Below are 24,820 nucleotides of genomic sequence, written 5' to 3' on the forward strand. Positions count from 1 at the left end.
GATTTTGGACTGTGTGCCAATTACAGATACACTTTACTGAATGCAGTGCTTAAACAGCAGAAGGCTGGTACAATTAAAGTCCTACATCAGCCGTGTGTGTGTGTGTGTGTGTGTGTGTGTGTACAGGCGCAGGAAACAAACTCAGCCCTCTTTTCCATATTTTCCATAACAACAGATAAAGACTGAAGCAGTAAGTGGAATTTTACTGCATGGTTTTTCTCAGAGATAGAAAATAAACATGCACACACATATGAACCATCTGGTCACCATGGAAACCACCTCCATGATAATCAAGACATTGGTGAGCCATCTACACACATGCGCACACACATTCCCTAAGAGAGTGTGCACCACAAGGCCAGGTTATGAGTGACAACACTCTAAATGAGGGGCGTGTGAGTGTGTGTGTGTGTGTTATCAATACTGCCTGTGATTCAGCATCCTTGATCTCCCCGTCAGTCTCCACCCCCATATACTGTATATCACTCGGTCTTGCGCTTGCTGAAGTAGAGACTTCTCTCCGTCTCTCTTGCTGTCTTTTGCTTTTCCTGTGTCCCTCTTTCTCATTCTGTTTCTCTTTCTCTATCTCTTTAACTCTCTCTTTCCATCTTTCTCCCAGACTGTCTCATTCTGCCTCTTTCACTATTCTGTCTGTCTCTCTCTCTCCTCCCCTCACTCACCCGCCCTCACTCACTCTCTCTCTCTTGCTCTCGCTTACACACACATTCTCTCTTGCTGTCTCTGTCTCACACACATTAGAGCTGTGGAGCTCTGCACTACACATTAGAGAAGATCTCGGTGGTAAACGGGTGTATGATGGAGCACATCGCGCTCGTTCTTCCTCTCCTCATCTTCCTTGCGGAGAGGGGGGTCACAACTCCTGTAACCTCTGACCCTGATGTGACCTCAACAATCCCCACGGATCCGTGTGAGGGACAACCGTGTCTAAATGGAGGAGTGTGTACACCTGCAGAGGGAGAAGAGCTGAAGTATATCTGCACATGCAGTGCACAGTTCACCGGACACAACTGCCAGGTGTGTGTGTGTGTGTGTGTGTGTGTGTGTGTGTGTGTGTTTGTGTGTGTGCTCATGTGCTGTCTGTAAGATGTGAAGAGGAGAGCGTTGCTGTGGCAACAGAACAGAGAGGAAGACGTGTGTGTGTGTGTGTGTGTGTGTGTGTGTGTGTGTGTGTGTGTGTGCGAGAGAGAGAGAGAGAGAGAGAGAGTTTTTTTTACCCATTGACCCATTTACAGTGTGGCTGTGAGAAGAAGTCTGTTCAATTAGCATAGATTTTTTTTTATTTTTTTACTCTTTTCCTTTTTCCACACTTTTTCCTTTTTTTCCCCTCTTTTCCTTTATTTCAAAAAGGCTACAGGTCAGATAGCACAAAGTGTTTCATTAAATGAATAAAATAAGGTTTTATTAATTAATCATTTCTGATAAATAACAGATGCAGCCAATGAAAAGCAAACTATATACTCAGTCATTTTTCTCTTTTAAAATACTTAAAAGCGTAACATATTCAGAATAGATTAAGGCTCCATTTTTCTACCAAATAATAAAAGCGATAATTTGCGTATTTCTAAATCTGAATCACACAAACCGTTAGTAAGTGGGTGATTTACAAGAAATAATTGCATAACTGATGCCATTAAACATTGAAGGAAACAATATTTAAACTCTGCAGGTTATAAATGAACAGATTTGCTCTGACACAGCACTGTATTTTGGCCCTTTATATATAAAAACCCCAAATCACATATTCATTAAGTGAAAAGCAGAGAAACAACATCACATGCTGTAAAGCTTTTTGAAATCCAGCTTGCATGGTTTTTGTAGGCATTAACTTTACAGGTTTTAAATTTACTGTTACAAGTTTATTAAATATGAAGTCATACTGTATTACTGAAACTATTTCAACGAATGGTGACATGATAAACGTGAATCAGAATGGATCAGCTGAATTTCTATAGATTGCTGAGTGAATTTTCCTAATGAATGGTGTGCATGAATGATCACGTGACGTCATTTAACACAGGAAAAATTATTTTTAAAGTCAACCTACATCAGGGGTCATCAGTTTTATCTGCAAAGGGCTGGTGTGACTGCAGGCTTTTATTCCAGCCAAGCAGGAGCCACACCTGATAATGACTGAAGGCAAAGATGAACGGATTATACAAGGGGAATCAGGTGCCACACTGGCCCTTTGTGGATAAGATACACAACCCCAGTCTCAGACTAGACAGTGCTGTCAAATCCTTAGTGGGACAACCAAATATAGACAAACTAAATTACTTGCTGTGTAGTTACAATGACCTTGGCTTTCAGTAACCAATAGCTCATAAGACAAGAATAAGTCTCATTGTGGGCAAAAAAAGTATAATCAAACTTGGAAACCTGCTGTCAGTATGATTTGAGTACAAACAGTTCATTGATTCATTTCATTAATTGTTTTTTTAAAAAAATCTATTTTATCATTGGGGATTAATATCCAGTCCTTTTGTTCTGTACCCTTACGTAAGATTTTTGTATTGTTTATGGTTTTAATGTCATATTTGTTGATGTCATAACAGTTTTGCTCAGTATATACATCATCAGTGTTAGATTAATTATATTTTTTTAGTCGTTATCTTGTGTCACACTAGCATGACTAAAAGTCAGGAACTATGTAAGCATGTGCTAACGTACTGGTGCACAAAGAAATGTTTGTTCACATACTTTAAGTTTGTGTATAGGAATAAATAATATATAAATATACACTGACCGTCAACTTTATTAGGAACACCTGTACGCATGCACAATTATGCAGTTATCCAATCAGCCAATCATCTGGGAGCAGCACAATGCATAAAATCATGGGCACAGACTCACCGAAACTGGACTGTTGAAGACTGGAAAAAGACCAGGTGTTTTTTTTTTTTTTCCTAATCTTCAACTGTTCAGTTTAGGTGAGCCTGTGCCCATGATAGCTTCAGTTTCCTGTTCTTGGCTGACAGGAGAGGAACCCAATATGGTCTTCTGTTGTTGTAACCCATCCACCTCAAGTTTTGATATTTTGTGCGTGCTGAGATGCTTTTCTGCTCACCACAGTTGTAAAGAGTGATTATATGAGTTACTGTATCCTTCCTGGCAGCTCGAAGCAGTCTGGCCATTTTCCTCTGACCTCTCTTATCAACAAGGCATTTTCATGCACAGAACTGTCTCTCACTCAGTGTTCTTTTGTTTGTCACACCATTCTGTGCAAACTCTAGAGACTGTTATGTCTTAAAATCCCAGATCGGCAGTTTCTGAAATTCTAAAACCAGCTCATCTGGCATCAACAACCATGCCACAGTTAAAATAACAGAGATGGCACTTTTTCTTTATTCCGATGTTTGATGTGAACATTAACTGAAACTCGTGACCTGTATCTGCATGATTGTATGCATTGTGCTACTTCCACGTGATTGGCTGATTAGATACCTGCATAAATGTGCAGTTCTATGGGTGTTCCTATTAAAGTGGACAGTGAGTGGACAATACAATATAAGTAATGTCCCTGAGTCTTGACTGACATGGCTGTGGAGTTAACTGTCTCCCCTTTTGATAGAAGCTCATCAGCATTATGCTAACTGTCGTCCGTGACTTTCCTTCATTATTAATAAGCTTAGTGCTTTGGCAGAAATCACCTTTGCAGAGTGAAGTGTGCAATCTTTAATTGACTGAACATTACAGGCTATTTGAAGTGCACTTAACAGGCTACCACAAAACATGAGCTCAAACATGCACACAAATGGTCACATTATGTGTTTAATATGTTGAGTCACTCTGGGATTAATTCTAAAATAAACTTTATGATAGTCATAAAGTTGAATAATGAAGGGTAAAGCAGATGAGTTTTTTTATTGATGTGTCCTTCTCTTTTCCTTCAGATCTGTCTGCTTTACTCTCTCGCTCTGTCTCATTCTCTAACGTCACCCAGACGTCACACCCCTCCCCCAGTTTTAACCTCAGACCTGACGCACACTTGTGTGGGTTCACTGATTGGCTCTGTAGTCATCAGTGTACAGGGATTGGTTAGAAGAAAGTCGTGTAGTCATGGTGATGTCACAGTGTTTCCCACTGAGATTTTGTATTAGTCCCGTAACCCTTTAGTGTTCTTATTATAGCCTGCACACACACACACACACACACACACACTTCAGCCTTTCAGAACCTTTCAGAGCCAGTGCAGTGCTCTCCTCTTCTCTCTCTCTCTCTCTCTCTCTCTCTCTCTGTCTCTCTCTCTCTGCAGGAGTGCTACATTCTAATGACCTGAATTGTTAATAATCAGTGCATGTTGCTATAATTTTTAACCCCTGCTGAGGTTTGGCTGAGTGTGTGTGTATGTGTGTGTGTGTGTGTGTGTGTGTGTGTGCATGTGTGTGTGCACGCTCTATGAAGAGTGTAACGTCAAATGCACTGTCTCACCTCAGCAAGGACACTCTGTAGTACAGTAAAACAGGCACAGAGTTGCTTTACGTCATTGCGGAAACGTCACTGTCAGCAGTCCACTGTGGACGTGTCCCAAACCACGAATTACCCTATTCACTAAGCCACATAAACTGCCTTTGCTGTCCTCTTTGATCTTCCTCCTCTCCTCTTGTTTGACCTTCTTCCCTCTATCTTTTCCTCTTTTCCTCTCTTAATCTTCTGTTTTTATCTTCTCTTTTGTCCTTTACTCTGTTCCCCTCTTCCCCTGAGCTCTCAAAATTACCCTGAATTGTACGTTAACTGATTTATGTGCTGTATATTGTATATTGCCATTGTATTTTTGTATCGTTTTGTGTTGTCTTTAACCAAGTTGTGTTGTGATGTTCTCCTGGTTGTGTGTACTTCATCTTATAGTCTTCTTGTGTCTCCTTGTGTCCTTAACTCAGTTTCAATTTCTTTCTGTCATCCTGTTATGTCACTCTTCAAGTTGTTGTGTAATTTCCCGAGTCATTTTGTTGTGACCTACATATCTTGTTGTGTCCTTAACCCTTTTGCTTTGTGCCATTCTCCCTGTCATCTTCTTGTATCCATTTGCCTATTGTCTTTCTTTGCATAATTTCCTTATGTTTTGCTTGTTGTTATCTTATTGTCACTTTCCCTGTTAACCACGTCTATATTAGCAACACTAAGTCCTGCCCATTCTGTTCCTCTCACCACAAACATAGTTGATTGTTCAAAACGTTCAGTGTGTGAAGTTTGCTTCTTTAGTTAGTTGGCACTGGACTGACAAGTGTAATGTAGCTAACAAGAACGGAAGGCTTACTGCTGCAAACTGCACACCTACTCGACATGGTTTAAGTGTTCAGTAGTGTGATATTTTAAGTGTCCTATTTGTACAATGCTACATACTACTACTTATTAGTGATCCTTACCTCATGGCTTCAGTGCAAAACGGAGAACAGCAAACTGATCGAGACTGTTTAGAATGATTTTAGTATTATCTAAGTATTGACACACAACAGAATGTGCAGTTATACAAAAATACTGCTGCATCCAACTCGAGGATGCAACGTGTAATGCCCCAACTCCGATCAGTAAAAATAAAAAAAATCTCCCCCTCAACTTTCCAACTCATCAACTTGAGGTAGTCTTTTCAATGACGTTCCTTCCCAGTTTAGGGAGTGATGTCATGACTGTGTGTGCAGCATCAGAAATATACAACATACACTTAATACCTTTAAACAAGTTATACTGTATATACAAGTATTTGCTTTAGATCAATCAACATATAGACATACAGTACTGTGCAAAAGTCTTAGGCATCCTTTTTTTTAGTACAAACTTTGCTATAGATTTTTATTTTATGACTTCTACATTATTGATTCAGTACAAAAGCATTTTAGATTTCCAGACATTAGTTTTCCAGCACAAAATTAAACGTTACAGAAAAATGTTTGTATGTCAGTAAAGAAAGCAGCATATTACATAAGAGACACTTTTCAGACCAAAAAACATAATGAAGGCTGCTGGGTTTTGCTGCAAAAACAAGAAGCAAGTGTGACAGTCAAAGTCTCCAGAAGAACTGTGGCTGCTTCTGCAAGATGCTCAGTAACACTTACAGCTCATTTCCTTATAAAACTGCACAAATTGTACCTGAGACTACGATTTTTTTTTAAAAAAAGCGAAGAATCGTCACACCAAATATTCACTTTATTTCATTTATTGCTGTTTACTGCTCTTTATAGTATTTTTTAAATGTAGAAACATTTAGTTTCATTATTTTTGAAGGCATCATTGCTCTACAGCATTTCTTTGCATGTGCCTAAGACTTTTGCACAGTACTGTATATATATATAGTTTGTTGCTTGAGGAGGAAAGTATACATCGCTCATCACAGTTAGCTGGCTAGCTTGTTGCTAACAACAGATGAAAATTGTGGCATCAAATTTATTTTTTCCCAACTTCACAAGTCAAACATGCCGAGGTGGAAAATGACATCATTACAATCTGCAAATTACCACTTACAAGGCAAGTTGAAATCAGCATAATGCACTCCGTTAACCACACAGTCTGGATTATGTTCTTCCCTTATACCATAATGACTTGCCAACAATTACAATGTTTATTAACGTATAAATATTAATGAACAACAGTTTGTGATTTTACCGGTTTATAGTTAGATTTAATGTTGGGGAATGTCCGAGAGACAAGCTAGTTCCTGTTATCACTTATGTTATATCTGTGATAAACAGTCATTCCCTCACCAACCTCTCTCTCTCTCTCTCTCTCTCTCTTTCAAAAAGCAAAGCTTGTCATTTTACCCAGAAACGGGAATGCATAAACTCCTCTGTCGTGAAGACAGCACGGTGTCTGTTACAAAGCATTTAACATGTCTGCTGTACAAGTCCATGTGTATGAGCTGATACTATAGAAACAATAATGCACTAGAACATTACAGAAAATAAAGCACACCTTCTGACCAATCCGATTCAAGCATTCAGCCACACTGTGGTATACATAAAGTTCTTTTCTGGTTTAACTATTCTTAGATTGACTTATGTTTAGCCCATAGAACATCTGTATATGAGAAAATTCATACACAGCTCTCAGTTTGTCTGTAGTTCTTTTGTTCCCTTAAGTTAAGATGAGAGATATACTACTTAATTTACAATATTTTGTTTAAAAAAGAAAATTGTACAAAACATCTTTTTGGCTCTGATGGAGCCTTGTACTCTCTCTGTAGTTAGCAATGCAATGATTACCCAATCCTGACCACAACATTACAGTATTCTAGCAGTATTCTATTCTATTCTGTGTGTGTGTGTGTGTGTGTGTGTGTGTCACTGTCCAGAGGTGTTGCCATAGCAATGCGCATTACTGATGTGGATCTAAAAAAGGCAGTAGAGCTGTCAGTTCCTCACATCCTCCTCTTATACTACACTCTTTCTTATTTCTTTCTCTCCTCCATGTGGACATCAGGGTCTGATATGTTTATGTGTGAGTGTTTGTGTGTGTGTGTGTGTGTGTGTGTTCCTCTGAATGTCTGACTTGACCACAGAGTTTCTTTCACCTGTGTACAGACATAGTGATCAATGAAAATTTGTTTGTGATTCAGTAGGGTGTGTGTGCTAGGGATGGACGTGCCATGTGTAAGTGTGTGTCTGTATCTCTTCATCTGTTCCTTCAGCCTCCACTTCTCCTGGAGTGGCTGTTTCTTAGCAACTGCATGACCTGTCTGTATGACATGTCTCTCTGGCACCCTCTTTTACATCAGACACACACGCACACACAGATGGTGATGGTTTATCATGGCTGAGACAATGTTTCTGCTACTTTCAGAGAGGACGTAATGTTTCTTCTGTTCCCCTACACACACACCACACACACTTACTAATTCATTGCTCTTTAACTAAATGCACACTGCAAACTACATTACTGTAAATAATGACATGCTATATTTGTGTTGATCATCAAATTAAGCACACACACACACACACACACACACACACACGCACTACCTGCTGAAACACAACCACAAATCTTCACAGATTCCAATCTCTGTAAATAAATAAGATAAACATGTTATTTTTGCTTCAATCGGCTAATTTTACAGAAGATAATTATGCCAAAATTTTATATCATATACACTCACTGTCCACTGTGTTAGTAACACCTGTACACCTACACATTCATGCAGTTATCTAATCAGCCAATCATCTGGCAGTAGCACAATGCATAAAATCATGCAGATACAGGTCATGGGCTTCAACTGATGTTCACATCAAACATCGGAATGAAGAAAAAGTATGATCTCTGTGATTTTAACCGTGGCATGGTTGTTGGTACCAGATGGCTGGTTTGAGTATTTCAGAAACTGCTGATCTCCTGGGATTTTCACACACAGCAGTCTCTAGAGTTTGCACAGAATGGTGTGAAAAACAAAAAACACTGAGTGAGAGACAGTTCTGTGGGTGGAAACATCTTGTTGATAAGAGAGGTCAGAGGAAAATGGCCAGATTGGTTCAAGCTGACAGGAAGGATAGAGTAACTCATAGAATCAATCTTTACAACTGTGGTGAGCAGAAAAGCATCTCAGCATGCACAAAACATCGGATCTTGGGGTGGATGGGCTACAATAGCAGAAGACCACATTGGTTTCCACTCCTGTCAGCCAAGAACAGGAATCTGAGGCTATCATGGGCACAGGCTCACCTAAACTGAACAGTTGAAGATTAGGGAAAACAAATCATGGTCTTTTTCCAGTTCTCACCAGTCCCCAATACACATTCACAATTCTAACATGTTGTTGCTGTTCTTTCGGCTGCCCCCATTAGGGGTCGCCACAGCAGATCATTGGTCTACATGTTCCATTTGGCACAGTTTTTACGCCGAATGCCCTGCAACCCTCCCATTTTATCTGGGCTTGGGAGCGGCACTGAGAGTACACTCCCAGTGGCTGGGGTCGGTTCTCTGCCAAGGAATCGAACCCAGGCCATGGCAGTTAGAGCGCGGGATCCTTAGCTGCTAGACAACCAATGACCATTCACAAGTTTAATAAAAAAGTAAAAAAAAGCAAAAAGTAAAAGTATACAATATGTCACATTACATACATGTGTACACGTCAAGCTCATTTTGTCTTATTAACATAATGATGCATCATATTAGCAAATTATTAAGTGGTTTATTGAGTGGTTTATTAGTTTGGCATTATCTTATATTAGTATAGAGGCATAAAGGTGGTAAAGAAATTCAAAATATAAACATGTCTGAAAAGCAGAAACATAAAACTTAGGACTTTAAATACATTTAAATTACATTTTGTTGAAAAAAGACAAACATTTTAAAATACATATGAAATAAACATTACAGACAATTTAAATTTTCCATTCAAACAAATGGAGAAACTACTTACTTTTTCATAATACTACTGACACCTTTAAAACTATTTAAACAAAATGTAAACTGTCATCCTTGTCTTCTAGAAGCTGTATTGTTATGCTCATGTAAAATGTACCTATCATACTTTTCCATGGGGAGAACTAAAGGGCAACAGAAGCGAGACAGATTGATGTTGAGCCGTATAAGTTACATAATGGATATTAAAATACTGAAGCATTTGATCCATTTGAATGTGAGTCTCTCACACTCATGGCCTGTTTGTAGTGGCCTTCATTGTTGTTACTGCCCCTTCATAGGGGTCCCAGCCATTTTATTCTAAAAGAGAAAGATTGGAAGAGATGAGAATTGTAGGTGATGACGCATGACAAATATGAACAATTATCAAGTAATTAAAAAAAAAGATTGTGTGTTAGAACTGCTGTTCAACTGCACGCTTAATTAACACAGTAAATCAATAGGGTCTGTGTGCAGATCACGGTACACAAAAGGGCATGTGTTTGAGTTCTTGTATGAAATTGACAGTGGCTCTGATCAGCCATGCTTAAAAGCCATAGAGGGAATTGTGGTCATGTTTGGGTCCATATATGGAAAGAAGGAAGTTCATATATGGGACATGTTCAGTGTTCTACAGACTGACCCTCCTTTAGTAAGCCGGAAAGATCATGTTTTGTGCGTCTAATCTGTTTCTCCCTTCTCTATTGAATTTTCTTTGTAGTTCTATGCCGACCCCTGCGCCAGTGACCCCTGTCTCCATGGTAACTGCACACGTGAAGGTGCAGAGTTTGTGTGTGTGTGCAGCGACGGGTATGGAGGAGTCAAGTGTGAGCAGCCACCTTCAGCCTTTGACCTTGTTGAGTCCAGCTGGGACCTGGCAGCTACTCCAGCTACCACTACTCAACCGTCTCAACCAATCACAGAGCTGAGTGACACTGAGGCCCCACCCACTTTGCAACCATGGCAATCAAAGCCTGGACAGAGAGTGGTGGAGGTCCAGTGGGAGGAGCTCCAGGTGTGTGCTTGTATCTAGCAGACATATACATCATCAACTAATCATTTTTGTTTAACAAATTCCAAGTGTGTTTATGTGTGTTACAGATCACTGATGGATCAGAGTGTGTGAGCATCGCAGGCACTGAGCCGGCTGGAATGATGACGGTTTCTATGGAGATTGCAGAAGGAACTGCAGTAAAGTAAGTTACCGCTGCTGTGCCAACTAATAAAAACAGCTGCACACAGACTCTGTCTAAGTGTCATATAATGGATTTAATAATAAAAATCATACACTGTATTGCCAAAAGTTTTGGGACACCCCTCCAAATCATTGAATTCAGGTGTTCCAATAACTTCCATGGCCACAGGTGTATAAAATCAAGCACCTAGGCATGCAGACTGCTTCTACAAACATTTGTGAAAGAATGGGTCGCTCTCAGGAGCTCAGTGAATTCAAGCGTGGTACCGTGATACACTATATGGCCAAAAGGACGCCTGACCACCACACATAAGTAGTTCTTCCCCAAACTGTTGCCACAAAATTGGAAGGACACAATGGTCTAGCATGTCATTTTTATCCTATAGCATTAACATTTAACTTCACTTGAATTAAGTGGTCTAGCCCAAACCTGTTCCAGCATGTCAATTCCCCTGTGCACAAAGCAATGTCCACGAAGACATGGTTTTCCCAGGCTGGTGTGGAAAAACTCCTGAGAGCCCTGCCCTGACCCCACTGGAATGAATTGGTATGCAGACTCCACACCAGACCTTCTCTTCTAGCATCAGTGCTAATGCTCTTGTGGCCGAATGGGCAGAAATCCCCACAGCTACATGCAAAAATCTAGTGGAAACCCTTCCCAGAAGAGCGGAGGTTATTATAGCAGCAAAGGGGGACCAACTCCATATTAATGCCCATGGTTTTTGATTGGGATGTTCAACAAGCCCATATGTGTCTGCTGGTCAGGTGTCCACATACTTTTGGCAAGATGGTGCATATTATGTCAAGTATAATTAAAAATTAGCCTCTTGATTACAGATGTAAATAGAGAAAAAAAGAAAGAGACACAGAAGAAGTAAAGGAAATAAAAGGCAGAGAGCTGAATTATTACAGGTCCGTGAACAGTGTTATGTGTCTGTGTGTAGGTTGGTACTGAACATTAGTGGAGCTGCAGCATTGTGGCGTGTTGGAGCTCTCGGGTTTGACCGGTGTTCAGTATCTGATGGCATGGTCGTATGGTTCCAGCAGGACTCCAATGGCCTCGTAATCTCTGATCAGTTACTGCCACTCGGTCACAACTACTTCATCAGTAAGAGAGTCTAACAGTACTGCTTTAGCATTCATTACTGTGTGTAAGTGCAGTAGGCATTCTCAGTATTTTGTGTGTGTGTGTGTGTGTGTAGCTGTGCTGCGCATTGGAGCCCCTTCTGGTCTGGAGGTCACTCTCAGATTACAGTTCACTGTAAAGTCTGCTAGCTGCATGGAGCCAGGCAGCAGCTTCAGTGACCCACAATGCACTGGGAGAGGGAAGTGCATCACACAGTCTTCTGTGGTAAGAGTTCACAAAGATGCTGACTACATCCCAAACTGCATACTACTGTACTAAGTAGTACGATGAAATAGTATGGCACTGTAAATTACCACACTTGGTATACTATATTGATAATTATTTTTGTAGTATATGGTTTGGAATATACGGTGTGTATGTGTGTGTTGCAGAGCACATTTTATTGCCGGTGTGATGTTGGATACTCTGGAATCTTTTGTGAGGAATTTGACGCATGCTACACAAACCCATGTGAAAACAATGGGACCTGCAGTGACCTCACACAGAGACATGATGGGCATGACTACACTTGTACCTGTGCACCAGGTGTGTTTTTTAGAAAGATAACGTTAGTGGAATATTTACTGGAAACGTTACTGCACTGCAAAGGGAGAGTGACTGAGAAGAAGATACTTAAAGAGGCAAATGAATCAAGAGAAAGAGCTAATTCTAGTAAGATTAGAAGCCTGGTTGTAACTGGTCTATGATAAACAGAATGTTTATTGGCTCTTTCCTGCCTGTGTGTGTGTGTGTGTTACAGGGTTTGAAGGCCAGAATTGTCAGTCTCGGGTAAATCACTGTGCCTCAGAACCCTGCAAAAATGGAGCAACATGCACAAACACCCTGAACGGCCCACAGTGCACCTGTGCAGAGGGTACACAATCCAGCTTGTATATACAAATGTGCTTCTTGAAATGGCCAGTTCACACTTCCCGAAAAACTCTCTAGCTCAGAAATTGACTCAAATCAGTTCATTCCCATGTACAAATTGTGTGGCATATTAGCAATTATATGACCTGCCTACAGTCTGATTGGTTGAAAAGTGTTCTACATTTGCTGTTTTATTTGACAACAGCACTGTTTTTCACCTACTAGCCCTTACTACTGTAAAAAAAAGTACCTATTTCACTCTGCTGACCATCTGGACCACCTGAACCACCAGTAACTATAGAAACGGCAAAGCTCTAAGATGGTGGAAATAGCTGGAATGATTCACATTCACAACTGTTACTATCAGAGTTATCTTTACTTAAACTGGTTTGAAAGGACTTTGTTTGATTCAGGAAAAGTAACTCATTCATCCCAACACTACTCAGGATGGTCTTGGTTACTTTAAAACACTGACTCAGCTATAAAACACTAGTGAGACCTTTCTAAAATTATCTTCTTTTTAATACCTATTTTAATTCCCACGGAGCATGAGCAGCCCATATTGACTCCGTCCTGATTTATGCTCCCTTTCTGTCTCCTGTACTCCCTAACTGTGCCACCTAGTTGCTTATTTTAATCTTCTCGTCCTACTCCTTTCCCCAGAGAAGCCATAGCCTCAGCAATAATGCAAAAATCCCAATTTACAGTTTTACTGAAGCTCTCTCTTTCTCTCTCTCTCTCTCTCTCTCTCTTTTTCTCTCTCACACACACATCCTGCAGGTTATAAAGGAAATGTCTGTGAGGTAAGAGTTGACCCATGTGCTTCTGGTCCATGTCACAATAATGGGACATGTTATCTGCAGGCCGGTGGACAGGGCTTCAGCTGCACCTGTCCTCCTGGTTTCACCGGACACACCTGCACTCAGCTCGTCGATTTCTGCTCACTCAACCCGTGTGCACATGGTGTATGTCGCAATGTTGGCACAAGCTATAGGTGCCTGTGCGTGCCAGGTGAGACACACACACACAAGATTAAACTGCTGTATCAGAAGTTGGACTGCTATCAATTTTGTCACAAGTTAAATGTGGATAAAATTGAAATTTGAGATGACACCAGTTGAAATGATGATCATTATCTCACTAAACGATGACATGTGAATACTGCTGACTATAAACTGTGTGTTAATGGAACTTATAAGTTTATTGCTTATAAATATATTGCTTATAACATTATTGCCTAGCACAGCACACCTTGCCAAAGGTAATGTCAAATTCTGGTTAAATCCAATTAGATATGTACTATATGCTAGTTAATATATGATAAAGGTTCTCAGTCATACTGCATGGATCGTCTTGTATGCCTCATGGCTTTGTGCTGAAAAGTAGGGGTCATGAAATAAACCCAGGGGCTGTAGGATCATGATAACAGGGAAACAATCAATGCTGCTGCAAGTGATGAGACACTTGCTATGGAGACAAGGTGACAATATAGCAAGTGATTAACTGGTGTTGCATCATGAGTTGTCACTGAAGTACTAAATAGCTAGCTAAGAATAGCTAGCTAAGAATTAAATATAGCTATCTATCTAATGTTACACCTAGGTGCTGCCAATGCCAAACATTTAAAAGCTAAATATTTAACTCGGTTGGTGGTCAGCTATTCTTAGTCTATGAAATAAAATGGTTAATAAAAATAAGTTATAATAAATAAGTTTGAAAAGTGGGGGATACATGAACAGGCTTCACCGCAGTAGCTAAACCTTACTTACATAAGCCAAACAGCTAGCTCAACACCTTGACTTTGTCTGTAAAGGTCCTTTTGTATGGATGATGTCAAAGGGAATTTCTACTTCCATTTGTTCCTGATTGCCAGGGCAGTTACCTTCAGAATTAGTGTAGTATTCCAGTTTGCCTTTTTTCTTGCCTAGTTCCAATGGCAAAGTCGGTACCTCATACCACAGCACTCGTAAATATTTCCTGGACCCTAAACTTTTTTTGCTATTAAGTGTAATCTTGTAATTGTAGTGCACTAACACACCTTAGGTGATGGTAATTCTAGTATCTGATTTATTACTGTTTATCGCCATGGTTGACTGTATTGTTTGAACAGGCATATGAGGCAGAAGGGCAGAATGCGCGCTGAAGACACATAGTAACTTATCTCATAACCATAAGCTTAATAAGCCCAGAATTTCATAGCTTGTTTTGACTTTATTGACTTGTACTTTGTTGTACCTTCCCGCCAGCCTCCTGTTTTTCAGGGTAGAATAGTGAGCTGTTTGTTCTGCCAGGCTGCAATGAGCAAATGGGCAGTGAAAAACATAAACAGCTGAAAACAAGCTCTCTTCAAACTCTTGGCTGCATTATTTAGCCAACTTGCCATTACTACGGCCAAACAAATCAGCAAATTGCATGCATTAGCACATAGTGCATTAGTCAGCACAAAGTATCTGCGGACCAGGTATTCAAACATGTCACTCTGAGGCCAAACTCCATATTCCTGACAAAGTTATTTGGCCAAACTCTTTGTTTGAACACAAGGTTGTTCATACGTGTACTTAGTACTTTGTCTGATTGCATTAGCAGAGCATGTGACCACCAGGCCATATGTTTTGGATAGTCAGGTAAAGAGAAGGGCAGAGCTATCAACTGATCACCACTTGGTGCTAAGTTGGAATTGTCACACAATGTGCTGGCCAGATTTATCTTTTAAAACCAGGACAGCCTTCTGTGTTGATTTGGAGTGTCTAGCAGAAGCTTCTTTCACAGTAAAATTCAACTCTTCCCTCCAAAAGGATTTCTCCTTATTACCAAGTGAGGTTGGTGACATTGATTCTGAAAGGACTATGTTCAAGTCCAATCATAGCAGAAGCTGTGGCCAGAATGCTGTTGATGCCTGTCATGAAAGTACGTCTAGTATGTGCTTGTGGACACTAGTTGTAAGGGAAGCTGTCAAGTTGAAGAAGGAGGCATTCTAAGGGCTGTCCATTTTCAGCTGAGAGGTATATGAGAGGGCTGTGGCAAATGAAATTGTAGAAGCAAAAGCTTGAGCATGGGAGTTTGGAGAGGCCATGGAAAATAGGCTTTCGGGTGGAAATAGATTTTCAAGTGGCCCCAAAGACATTCTGGCAAACTGTTCGGTGCTTGACGAGGCACAAGTTCTGCTAAGCAAGTGCATGAGAATGTTGACCTCTACTGGGTATATAGCAGGGCAGTGGAAGGGGCACAGTGAGGAACTCCTTTTCCCAGGGGACATGCATTCCCTTCAAGAGGGAGTGTAGAAATATCTGGTGTTTTGGGGTCCACCACAGTGGCTGTGGCTTACTATGGCAGTTCAACATGTCAAGGCAGGGGTGGATGAGATTTGGCTGGAGAAGGCACTTGACAAAGATGGGGTTGTGTGGTTAACACTCCTGTTCAGTGTTGTTTTGAGTTTTGGGAAAGTGCCATTGGACTTCCAACCTGGGATGATGGTACCTAATTTTAAAAAAGGAGACCAGACGGTGTTGTCCAATTATATGGGAATCACACTCCTCAGCATCCCAGGAAAAGTCTGCCAGGTTTCTGGAGAGGAGCCTTCATACAATTGTTGTACATTGAATTCTGGATGAAGAATATGGGTTTCACCCATGGTATGGAACAGTGGACCAGCTCTTTACTCTTGCACAGCATTGTGGGGGTTCACGTGAGTATGCTAATTCAGTCTACATATTTTGTGGAGTTGGAGAAGACCTATGATCATGTGCCTCATTATTTCTTTTAAAAGGTACTGCAGGTGCACGTGATATTTAGGTTGCTAATTTGTGCAGTCCGGTCTTTGTGTGAGCACAGTGAGAGTTGTGTCCTTATACTTGGAGTTAAACCAAATTTGTTCAAGGTGAGAGTCAGTCACTGTCAAGGGGGTGTCTTGTCTCCACTCATGTTTGTGGTTTTCATGGACAGGATATCAAGTCACAGCCAAGGTTGGAGAGGTGTCTAGTATGGAGGGCTAGAAGTAGCATACCTGTAATATGCAAATGTTCCCTTGGTACCTTCTGATGGTGTGTGTGTGTATACATACATACATACATACATACATAGCTGAGGTGTGTGTGTGAGTAGAAATGTAGTGATGTATGTGCTTGCTTGTGCACAGAAATACAAAAATTAATTCTCTGGTTACCCGGCACTATTCCTTTTTGGCAATAATGTAATGTTTGTATGAAAACACTGCAAAAAGGAAATACAAATCTGTAAGACTGTAAGTAAGAGTAAGACTGCCATTGTGTGGTCTCCTTCTCTCTGTTTTTCTCTCAGGATATCATGGGTTGTACTGTGAGGAGGAGTATAACGAGTGTCTCTCTGCTCCATGTCTAAATTTTGCTACGTGCCGGGATCTGATCAATGCCTATGAATGTGTATGTACGCCGCAGTACACAGGTACACGTTTATGTCTGCTTTACAGTATTGCATTTTGTGTCGACTGTGTGTGTGTGTGTGCCTTACAATAATGTACTTGCAGTCTGTATCATGTTTGTGTTGTGATGTCTTGTGATGTGTGTGTTTTGTAGGGAGACACTGTGAGATTTATAAAGATCCATGTGCGAAACTGCAGTGTCAGAATGGAGGTCAGTGTGAAAGAAGGCGGAGCAATGCAACCTGTGTGTGTGCACCTGGATACACAGGTGAGTACATTCATATGTGTGTGTTTGTGTGAGTGCGTGGGAGAGACTTAACCCCCTTTTGCTCTTTCCTAAGGTGAGAACTGTGAGATTGACATTAATGAGTGTGAGAGCAGCCCATGTCATCATGGTGGCACCTGCATTGACCAGTCAGATGGCTTCATCTGTCACTGCCCACCTGGCTGGGTGGGCGGGGCCTGTGAGATCCGTAAGTTAAACCTTTAACTTGAATAATCTTTAATGTGAATCATCTGCTACTGATCGAATGTGTGTGTAATTAGCAGCTCTCTTATATAGATTTATCTAATATGGGTTAACAGTGGAATTAATTAACAGCTGAACTTATGAAACCGAAATGGCTAAAAATGCATAGTGTTTAGGTGGCGAGGACTTGAGTGTGCAGAACAGTGTCAGTGAGGGTGGCTGTTAAAAGAGAGCCAAACAAATTGAAAGCAAAGTGTAGACCCTGGTGAGTAAAGGGAAAGGAAGGTGCATGTCTCAATGCTCAGTGTGTGACTCACTGCAAGGCTAAAGTGGTCTCATGTGGGCCAGCCAATGGCGCCTCCAGAAAATTTAAAGTGGAGTGGCCAGACAGGGCACACCAATTCTTGGGGTTGCACACCACAAACATATCATAGCTGAAATTCAAAGTTGTGTTACAGAATGATTGCTTGTATTCTTGTATGATGCAAGATGCAAAGTAACCCTTAATATAGTAAAGCAAAAGTGATTCCTTCAAAAATATGATTGATAACCACTATAATATTTAGTTTTATGCATGAGTAAAATCTACAAAACTCTCTCAGCAAAATTCTTCAACTCAGCCTCAAAAGCATGTATGTTTGTAGATTTTGAAAAGTGAGATTTTTAAAAATGAGACATTCAACATAAAGCAATAAAATATATGGTGAATGGTGTACTGTAGACAGAAAATGAAAAGGGTGGGCACACTATCACATTTAAACACTTCAAAAAGGAAATCTTCTAAGCAGCAGTTAAATGGTAAAGTATACCATGTACATTTTTTAATACATAGGAGTACAGTTATGTATTTTCTGAAATGAAAGAATCCTATGTGAAAATTTGGTTTAACTTTTTAAAATCCAAAATCATATTTTTTAAATAACAGAATATCTTGAGAAATATAGGTTGCATATATATAGCCCCGGTATCTTTTAAAGCTTAGAAGCTCTACTTTTCATCCATATCACATCTTTTATTTTATTAACATTACAAATATCTTTGTATATCATGTAATAAAAGGTATTATGAATAAATATGGATATCAGTATGATTATTTATATTTTTCATGAAGCCATATTTTGAAATTCTGGACAAAAATACCATGACTTCACATTTGAATTTGAAAAATCTAACATAGCATTAGTGATAAATTTACGACAGTAGACATTTTTTGCCTAAAACCCACTGTTCTCAGAAGGACCTGTGACTACAATCACATTAAAGTGAAGTGATGTTCTTCTATGTGATGCTGATGTGGTGCTGTTGCTGCTTGTTCTGGTGAAGCAGGTGTTTGGGAGATTGCTGACACCTAGTGGTAGTAGCAAGTGTTGTTGAAAAACAGTGTCCATCTTTTTGAGATGAAAAGTTTCTGCAGATCACAAATAATTTTTATTTTATGTTTATTTATTTATTTATTTATTTTTAGCGTTTTATCCAAGAACAAAGTGACAGTGATATAGTATTTGCTATAAATACCTTAACACCACGTTATTTCTTTCCTTTTCTTTAACGTGTGCACATGCTGGACTGTGGAGTTTGGAGCTATCCTGTACAGCTTGTATATACAGTTGGAGCTACAATTTTTCTGTTCTCCAAAGCTGTGATAGACTCCTGTTTTTATTCCTGTTCTTTCTCTTCACCACAACTGAGTGTATCCTTTTAATTCTGTCAGACCCCTTTAAGCCTGTGACTTCTCTTCAAGCTCTAGTTGCTAGCTTAGCCTGTTAGCTTACACTCCATGGTGGCCAAGATAGCTTAGAGTGTTGTCATTGTTGTTCAGTGACCCGCTCTTAAACAAACAAACAAACAAAAACACCTCGAAGGTTTTTCACAACCCTCTGCTGGCTAGCATTTGCAATTCTTTGGCAATTTTCCACCTAGCATTAGAGTGGCTGTCCCAGATGGTAGAGGCCAGTCGTTCCACCACACTTCTGACAGCAGGGCACTTGGCCCAAGCGATGGGAAAGCTGTCCATCAGTGTGATTTACATGTTGCATCAAGTGTGCCTGGCACAGTCCACACTACTAGAAGCATGCAAAGCAACCCCACAAAAAAAGTCTGCCCTGTGTACCAAGGCTACTCTTTGGGCCTGCAGCCAAAGAAGCCCTAGAGAGGTTCAGCCTTTGGAATCGCACAAAGACACATGGCACCAACAGGTTACAATGGGTCAAACCAATACTCCAATGTCCTCTGAAGGTTCACAGGTCTCATTAGAATCATAAGCATAACCAGGGCCTTAACAAATGTCCAGACACCATGGTCCACTCCTTGGGTTGGGCCATAATATGTGGCATCCCACCTAAAAAGAATCCCACAGAGCCCACCAGTGAATGGCAGGGGCTGCGGGCGTGGCGCTTCATAGCCAACAACTACATCAGATCAGTGGATTCTGATAATCCTGGGTGTACAAACTCCAGTTCTGCCGTTGGCCCAAACCCCAAAAAATGCACCTTTCTGAGAAGAAGTTTATTTGCTCTTGGACAGAGACAAAAAATTAGACCCTGCTATTCAGCACAAGCTATTTTTTTGTTTAGGATGGTGGATTCTGCCCTGTTCTGGATCTGAGAGGACTCAACTGGGTTGTTTTTGGTTATAACTGGTTTGACTCCCTTTTGTTTTTAATGTTATAAATACAAGAATGTTCAAAGAGTCTGTATTTCTATATTTTATCGGATTTTGAAGAGAAAAAAACACTGTTATAAATATATTATTTGTGCTTTCAGATCTCCAGCTGAAATTGTAGTTATTATATTGCTTTAATTATTTGTTTTATACTTATCACCAGATCTGCAGTGGAAGGCATCTCGTACAGTCGATTCCCTCCCTAGCATGCCACGTCACTCTCTCTACATCATTATTGGTGCGCTGTGTGTAGCCTTCGTCCTCATGCTCATCATCCTCATTGTTGGAATCTGCCGCATCAGCCGTATCGAGTATCAGGCCTCGTCTCGTCATGCCTATCAGGAGTTTTATAACTGCCGCAGCATCGACAGTGACTTCAGCAACGCCATTGCCTCCATACGCCATGCCCGGTACATCATACACTAATCACATATACTTATCTCTTCACACACTTATACTCTCATCTCAGAATTCATCTATCACAAAGTACATTATAACATTTATATATCTTCATGTAGAATGTGAACTACACTCTACACAAAGTCAATACAGATAAACAGACAGAGAGAAAGATCAACAGACAGATGGACAGATAGTGACAGAGATAAAGAGATGCAGACTAAAAAAGAAATAAAAGAGGGATAAAAGAGAGAGGGATACCATCAGACAGGTACAAAGAACAAATGCATCAGAGAAATTTAGAGTTAGAAAGAGATACAGATACAGGTAAAGAGACAGACACAAAGTGTGATGAAGTGTGTGTGTGCGTGTGTGAGAGAGAGAGAGAGAGAGAGATTGGGACAAAGAGAGAGTGATACCAATAGACAGGTACAAAGAATGAGTGTGTCCGAGGGAGTGAGAAAGAAATTTAGAGTTAGAAAGAGATACAAATACAGGTAAAGAGACAGACACAAAGTGTGATAAAGTGTGTGTGCGTGTGTGTGTGTGTGTGAGAGAGAGAGAGAGAGAGAGAGAAATTGGGACAAAGAGAGAGTGATACCAACAGACAGTTACAAAGAATGAGTGCATCAGAGGGAGGGAGAGAGAAATTTAGAGTTAGAAAGAGATAGAGATACAGGTAAAGAGACAGGCACAAAGTGTGAAGAAATGAGAGACAGAGAAACAGAGAGAGTGAGAGAGAGAGAGAGAGAGAGAGATTGAGGGAGAGAGAGTGAAAAACAAACACAGCGAGTAGGACAGGTTGTATGTGGTGTAATATATTTTGATGTTTTTTTATTTTGTTCAGGTTTGGGAAGAAATCTCGCCCAGCCATGTACGATGCCACACCCATCAACTACGAAGACTTCAGTCCAGATGACAAACCGCTTGTCACACTCATCAAAACTAAAGATCTGTAAAGCACATGCGCACACACACACACACACACACACACACACGCAAATCCAGCCTTTCCAATTAGCTGATGCCAACCATTAAGTATTAAATAACCTTAATAAAGGACTTAATAAAAAATTTAATTAAACTATAAAAGATAATATTTAGATGAACTTTGATATTGAATAGATCTATTTTACCACTGATATGCATAATCAGCTAAAATTTGTGTTTTATAGATGTATTTATCAGTAAAGGCCTTTGTTTAATTGCAGAAAGAAGAACTACAAAGAGCATAAGTGTCCCTAGTTTTGCACACTTCGACGTAGTCTCCTTCAGTAAAGCACTGGTATTGTAGGCTGTAATTTTGGCTTTGTTCCAAACACAGTTAGTGTTCTTACTAGAACGTTTAAAGCTCTGTCCAAATGCTAAAGTAGGTTCTAATGAAACCATTCAGTGGGAGGGAGTGTTTGTATTACCTACAATGCACTATGTTAACACTGAGAAATAGCTGCTAGCAGTGAGTCATTTTTACACATGTAACGTTCTGTTTCAGAATATATAACAAAATAAACATAAAGTTAAATAGTGTATTTGTCTGTAACATATAGCTAAAGATCACATGTGTATAACGTCCCCGTCAGGCTTTAGCTGAGTGTGCCGATTTACGTACAGCATATGATAGCACAAAGTTATGCCAGTGTAGTGAGCGTGCTGGTCCCCCTTGACATAATCCTTATGAAAGGACCCTTAATTTGCAAGTTGTGATAATAGTGGTGGGCTAGTTAGCTATGTAGTTTATGTTACTACACTGTACACTGCTTCTTGATGTAACACTTATTTTATATAACATTTTATTTTACAGAGTGGTGGTAGCTACTACTAACTACTAAACTAGCTTGTTGTTTAGCTATTTATACTTAGTTGTCAGCGAGGTAACTATATTCAGTATTTTACAGATATTAGCTAACTAGCTATTTATGTTTAGATAACGAACACCAGTGACAGTCCATTGTTGTAACACTAGCTAACTTCATTGCAAACTAGTTACCCTTAGCAAACAGCTACCTATTTTTCATTGATTAAAATATATTTTTCAGTGTCTTTGACATCAGACCAGGTACAATGGCTTGCTGTACTATGAGTCTTCTGTGTGACACAGTGCACTAGCCATTTTAAGGTATCTTGATTAAGGTTACTTCTAATAAGAACACTTCTATCAAACTTTTGGGACAAAGCTTTTGTGCAAGCATAAGTAAAAACAAGCTCTAGGCTGCCTTAAACACTGCATGGCTAGACTCGGTGGTTTCACAGTTAAATTATTTGTAAGATGTTGTTGAATGTTTATCTAGTGTTCTCTTTGCCGGAGTCTTGTGCACTCATCCTGGTGGTAGAAGAGTGTTAAGTGCCATTGTATCGTAAATAACTGCTTTTAACCACTATCATTCACTTGGTTTGTTTTACTAAATTCATCCACTATAACTATTGATGTAGCTATGATTTAGCTGTTGTCTCCAAAATGATACCTTACTCCCTATTCCCTACAAATTGCATTATGCAAAGTACATTCTGTCCCAATAAGGAACACTAACCTACTGAAATGCACTGTGGGATTTTGTGAGCTACATATTTTCCACTGCATTTACAAAAATGACTCCTGCATCTCACTATGTAGTGAATATGGCATATTTTGACATGTGGTTAGCTTTAATAATGTTTAACATTTTTTTATTGAATGTAAGTCTTGTTTTACTCTATCCTTTCTGTCCTTCATAAAACTAAAATTAAGAACAGTAGTTTTGTTATCTGTGAGTCAATACTGGCATGTTCTGTAGACTGAACTATGGTGAGTACTGTGCAGTGTGAGGGCTTAGTGATCAAGCTAAAAACAACAAAAAAAAGTCGTATTACATACATGTGATTTTTCTTCATTAAAAGGTTAAATGTGACTTTTCTTTAATTTTGTTTGATTTTGTTACACTTTGTTCAGAAAGGAGGGAAGAATATTTCAGAAACTGATGGATGCATACTCCTGCTCTAGGTCATAAGGAGCAGATCAATAGAAGATCATTGGGTGATGACTTTTTTTATTAGACATTGGAAGTCCACTTTACTTTAAAGTATTTTGTTAGTTATATGAGTTGGAGGGAAATCCCAACACATAATAATAATAATAATAATAATAATAATAATAATAATAATAATAATCTTCATTTTCATAGCAGCTTTTATTTAAATACTTTACATACAGTAAAAAGTCAAAACAATGACTACACATCATGAAAACTTTATTTAATAAAATATGTCCAGAGACCAAGGATAGACCAAGTGTGTATTTAATCAGAATTTAAAATAAGTGTTTGAAATGCCATTACAATAGCAGTAGGCAGGCCTCAGCTGAGTGAAGTGCTAGGGATAGGTTATACTGTTTCAGGAGATCAGAACGATATGGAGTGGTACATAATGGTTTGCTGAATTTTACCTCTTATGAAAAAGTCATTGAGAAATCATTGTGGAGGAATTCTGACAATCATAAATAGCCTGATAATTTCTTAAATTAGATATTGTGTTAAATAAAGACTTAATATTGTCATTTTGCTTTCTATCACGTTTGAAAAATAAGCTGTTCTGGCTGAGACAAGGGCTGGATGGTAGTTATTGAGCTATTACCTCCATACTATTAGGAAGACCTCCATCTCCACCTAATTTTCCATCACTTTCATTCACTGTCAGGAGATTTGCTTGATGGTGTGCAATTATTCGCTGTACCAAGGGATGGATCTTCTAATTATTGTTTATCTCATATGAGATGGTGCTCCACTGTACATGGTAGTTCTTAAAGTTGTATTTAACCCCTCAATTATTCAGTTAAGTTGGGATCTGTTACATGGTACACTGCAGTAACCTTAGGTTATCTCTGACTGCTGCAGCTGGGAGTGGTGTAAGTACACGTTTCTTAGGTGTCAGAAACTGCGCATCAGAAAATTAAAACAGTGATTAGACACGTCTTTGTTTAAAGGAACAGTGAGTATCTTGTATTCTATTGACGCCAAATGTCATAATTAAATCTGGAGTGTGATTAAACTTATGCGTGGGACTTATGGTGCCTATGCCTAATCTCTTCTATTGAAGCAAGTGTTCAGACGACACTCTGATGGATTTGATCTAAAATGGATCATAAGGTTTTGTACAAATGTGTGGAGTCCATGCCAGCTTGAGTGCACACTGTCATTATAGCAAAAAGGGGAAAAACCACATACTAAGAAACTCTGAAATTCATGTAAATATTTCAAAGATTCTACTTTACACTCAAGTTGTTGCCATGATGTGGTGAGTCAGTGTTCCTCATTGGCTTCCCAATTAGTTTTCCAAATGGGTTTTATCAGCCACATAATACACCTGTGCTGATGCCATTGCTTAAAC

At 39.6% G+C, this 24,820-nt stretch overlaps 1 protein-coding gene across 1 annotated transcript; it reads left to right on the forward strand.

The window, feature by feature from the left end:
• The first annotated feature begins 514 nt into the window (after positions 1–514).
• Positions 515–23,357, forward strand: dner (delta/notch-like EGF repeat containing). The gene is made up of 13 exons (XM_053234886.1): positions 515–1,035; positions 10,067–10,360; positions 10,447–10,541; positions 11,485–11,648; positions 11,743–11,891; positions 12,059–12,212; positions 12,427–12,540; positions 13,317–13,547; positions 16,833–16,955; positions 17,087–17,200; positions 17,274–17,405; positions 20,226–20,472; positions 21,309–23,357. The coding sequence occupies exons 1-13, from the start codon at positions 814–816 to the stop codon at positions 21,418–21,420; spliced, it is 2,151 nt and encodes a 716-aa protein (XP_053090861.1). The 5' UTR covers positions 515–813; the 3' UTR covers positions 21,421–23,357.
• The last annotated feature ends 1,463 nt before the right edge of the window (positions 23,358–24,820 follow it).

This window comes from Pangasianodon hypophthalmus, chromosome 6 (genome assembly GCF_027358585.1).
Source record: "Pangasianodon hypophthalmus isolate fPanHyp1 chromosome 6, fPanHyp1.pri, whole genome shotgun sequence".
NCBI lineage: Eukaryota > Metazoa > Chordata > Actinopteri > Siluriformes > Pangasiidae > Pangasianodon > Pangasianodon hypophthalmus.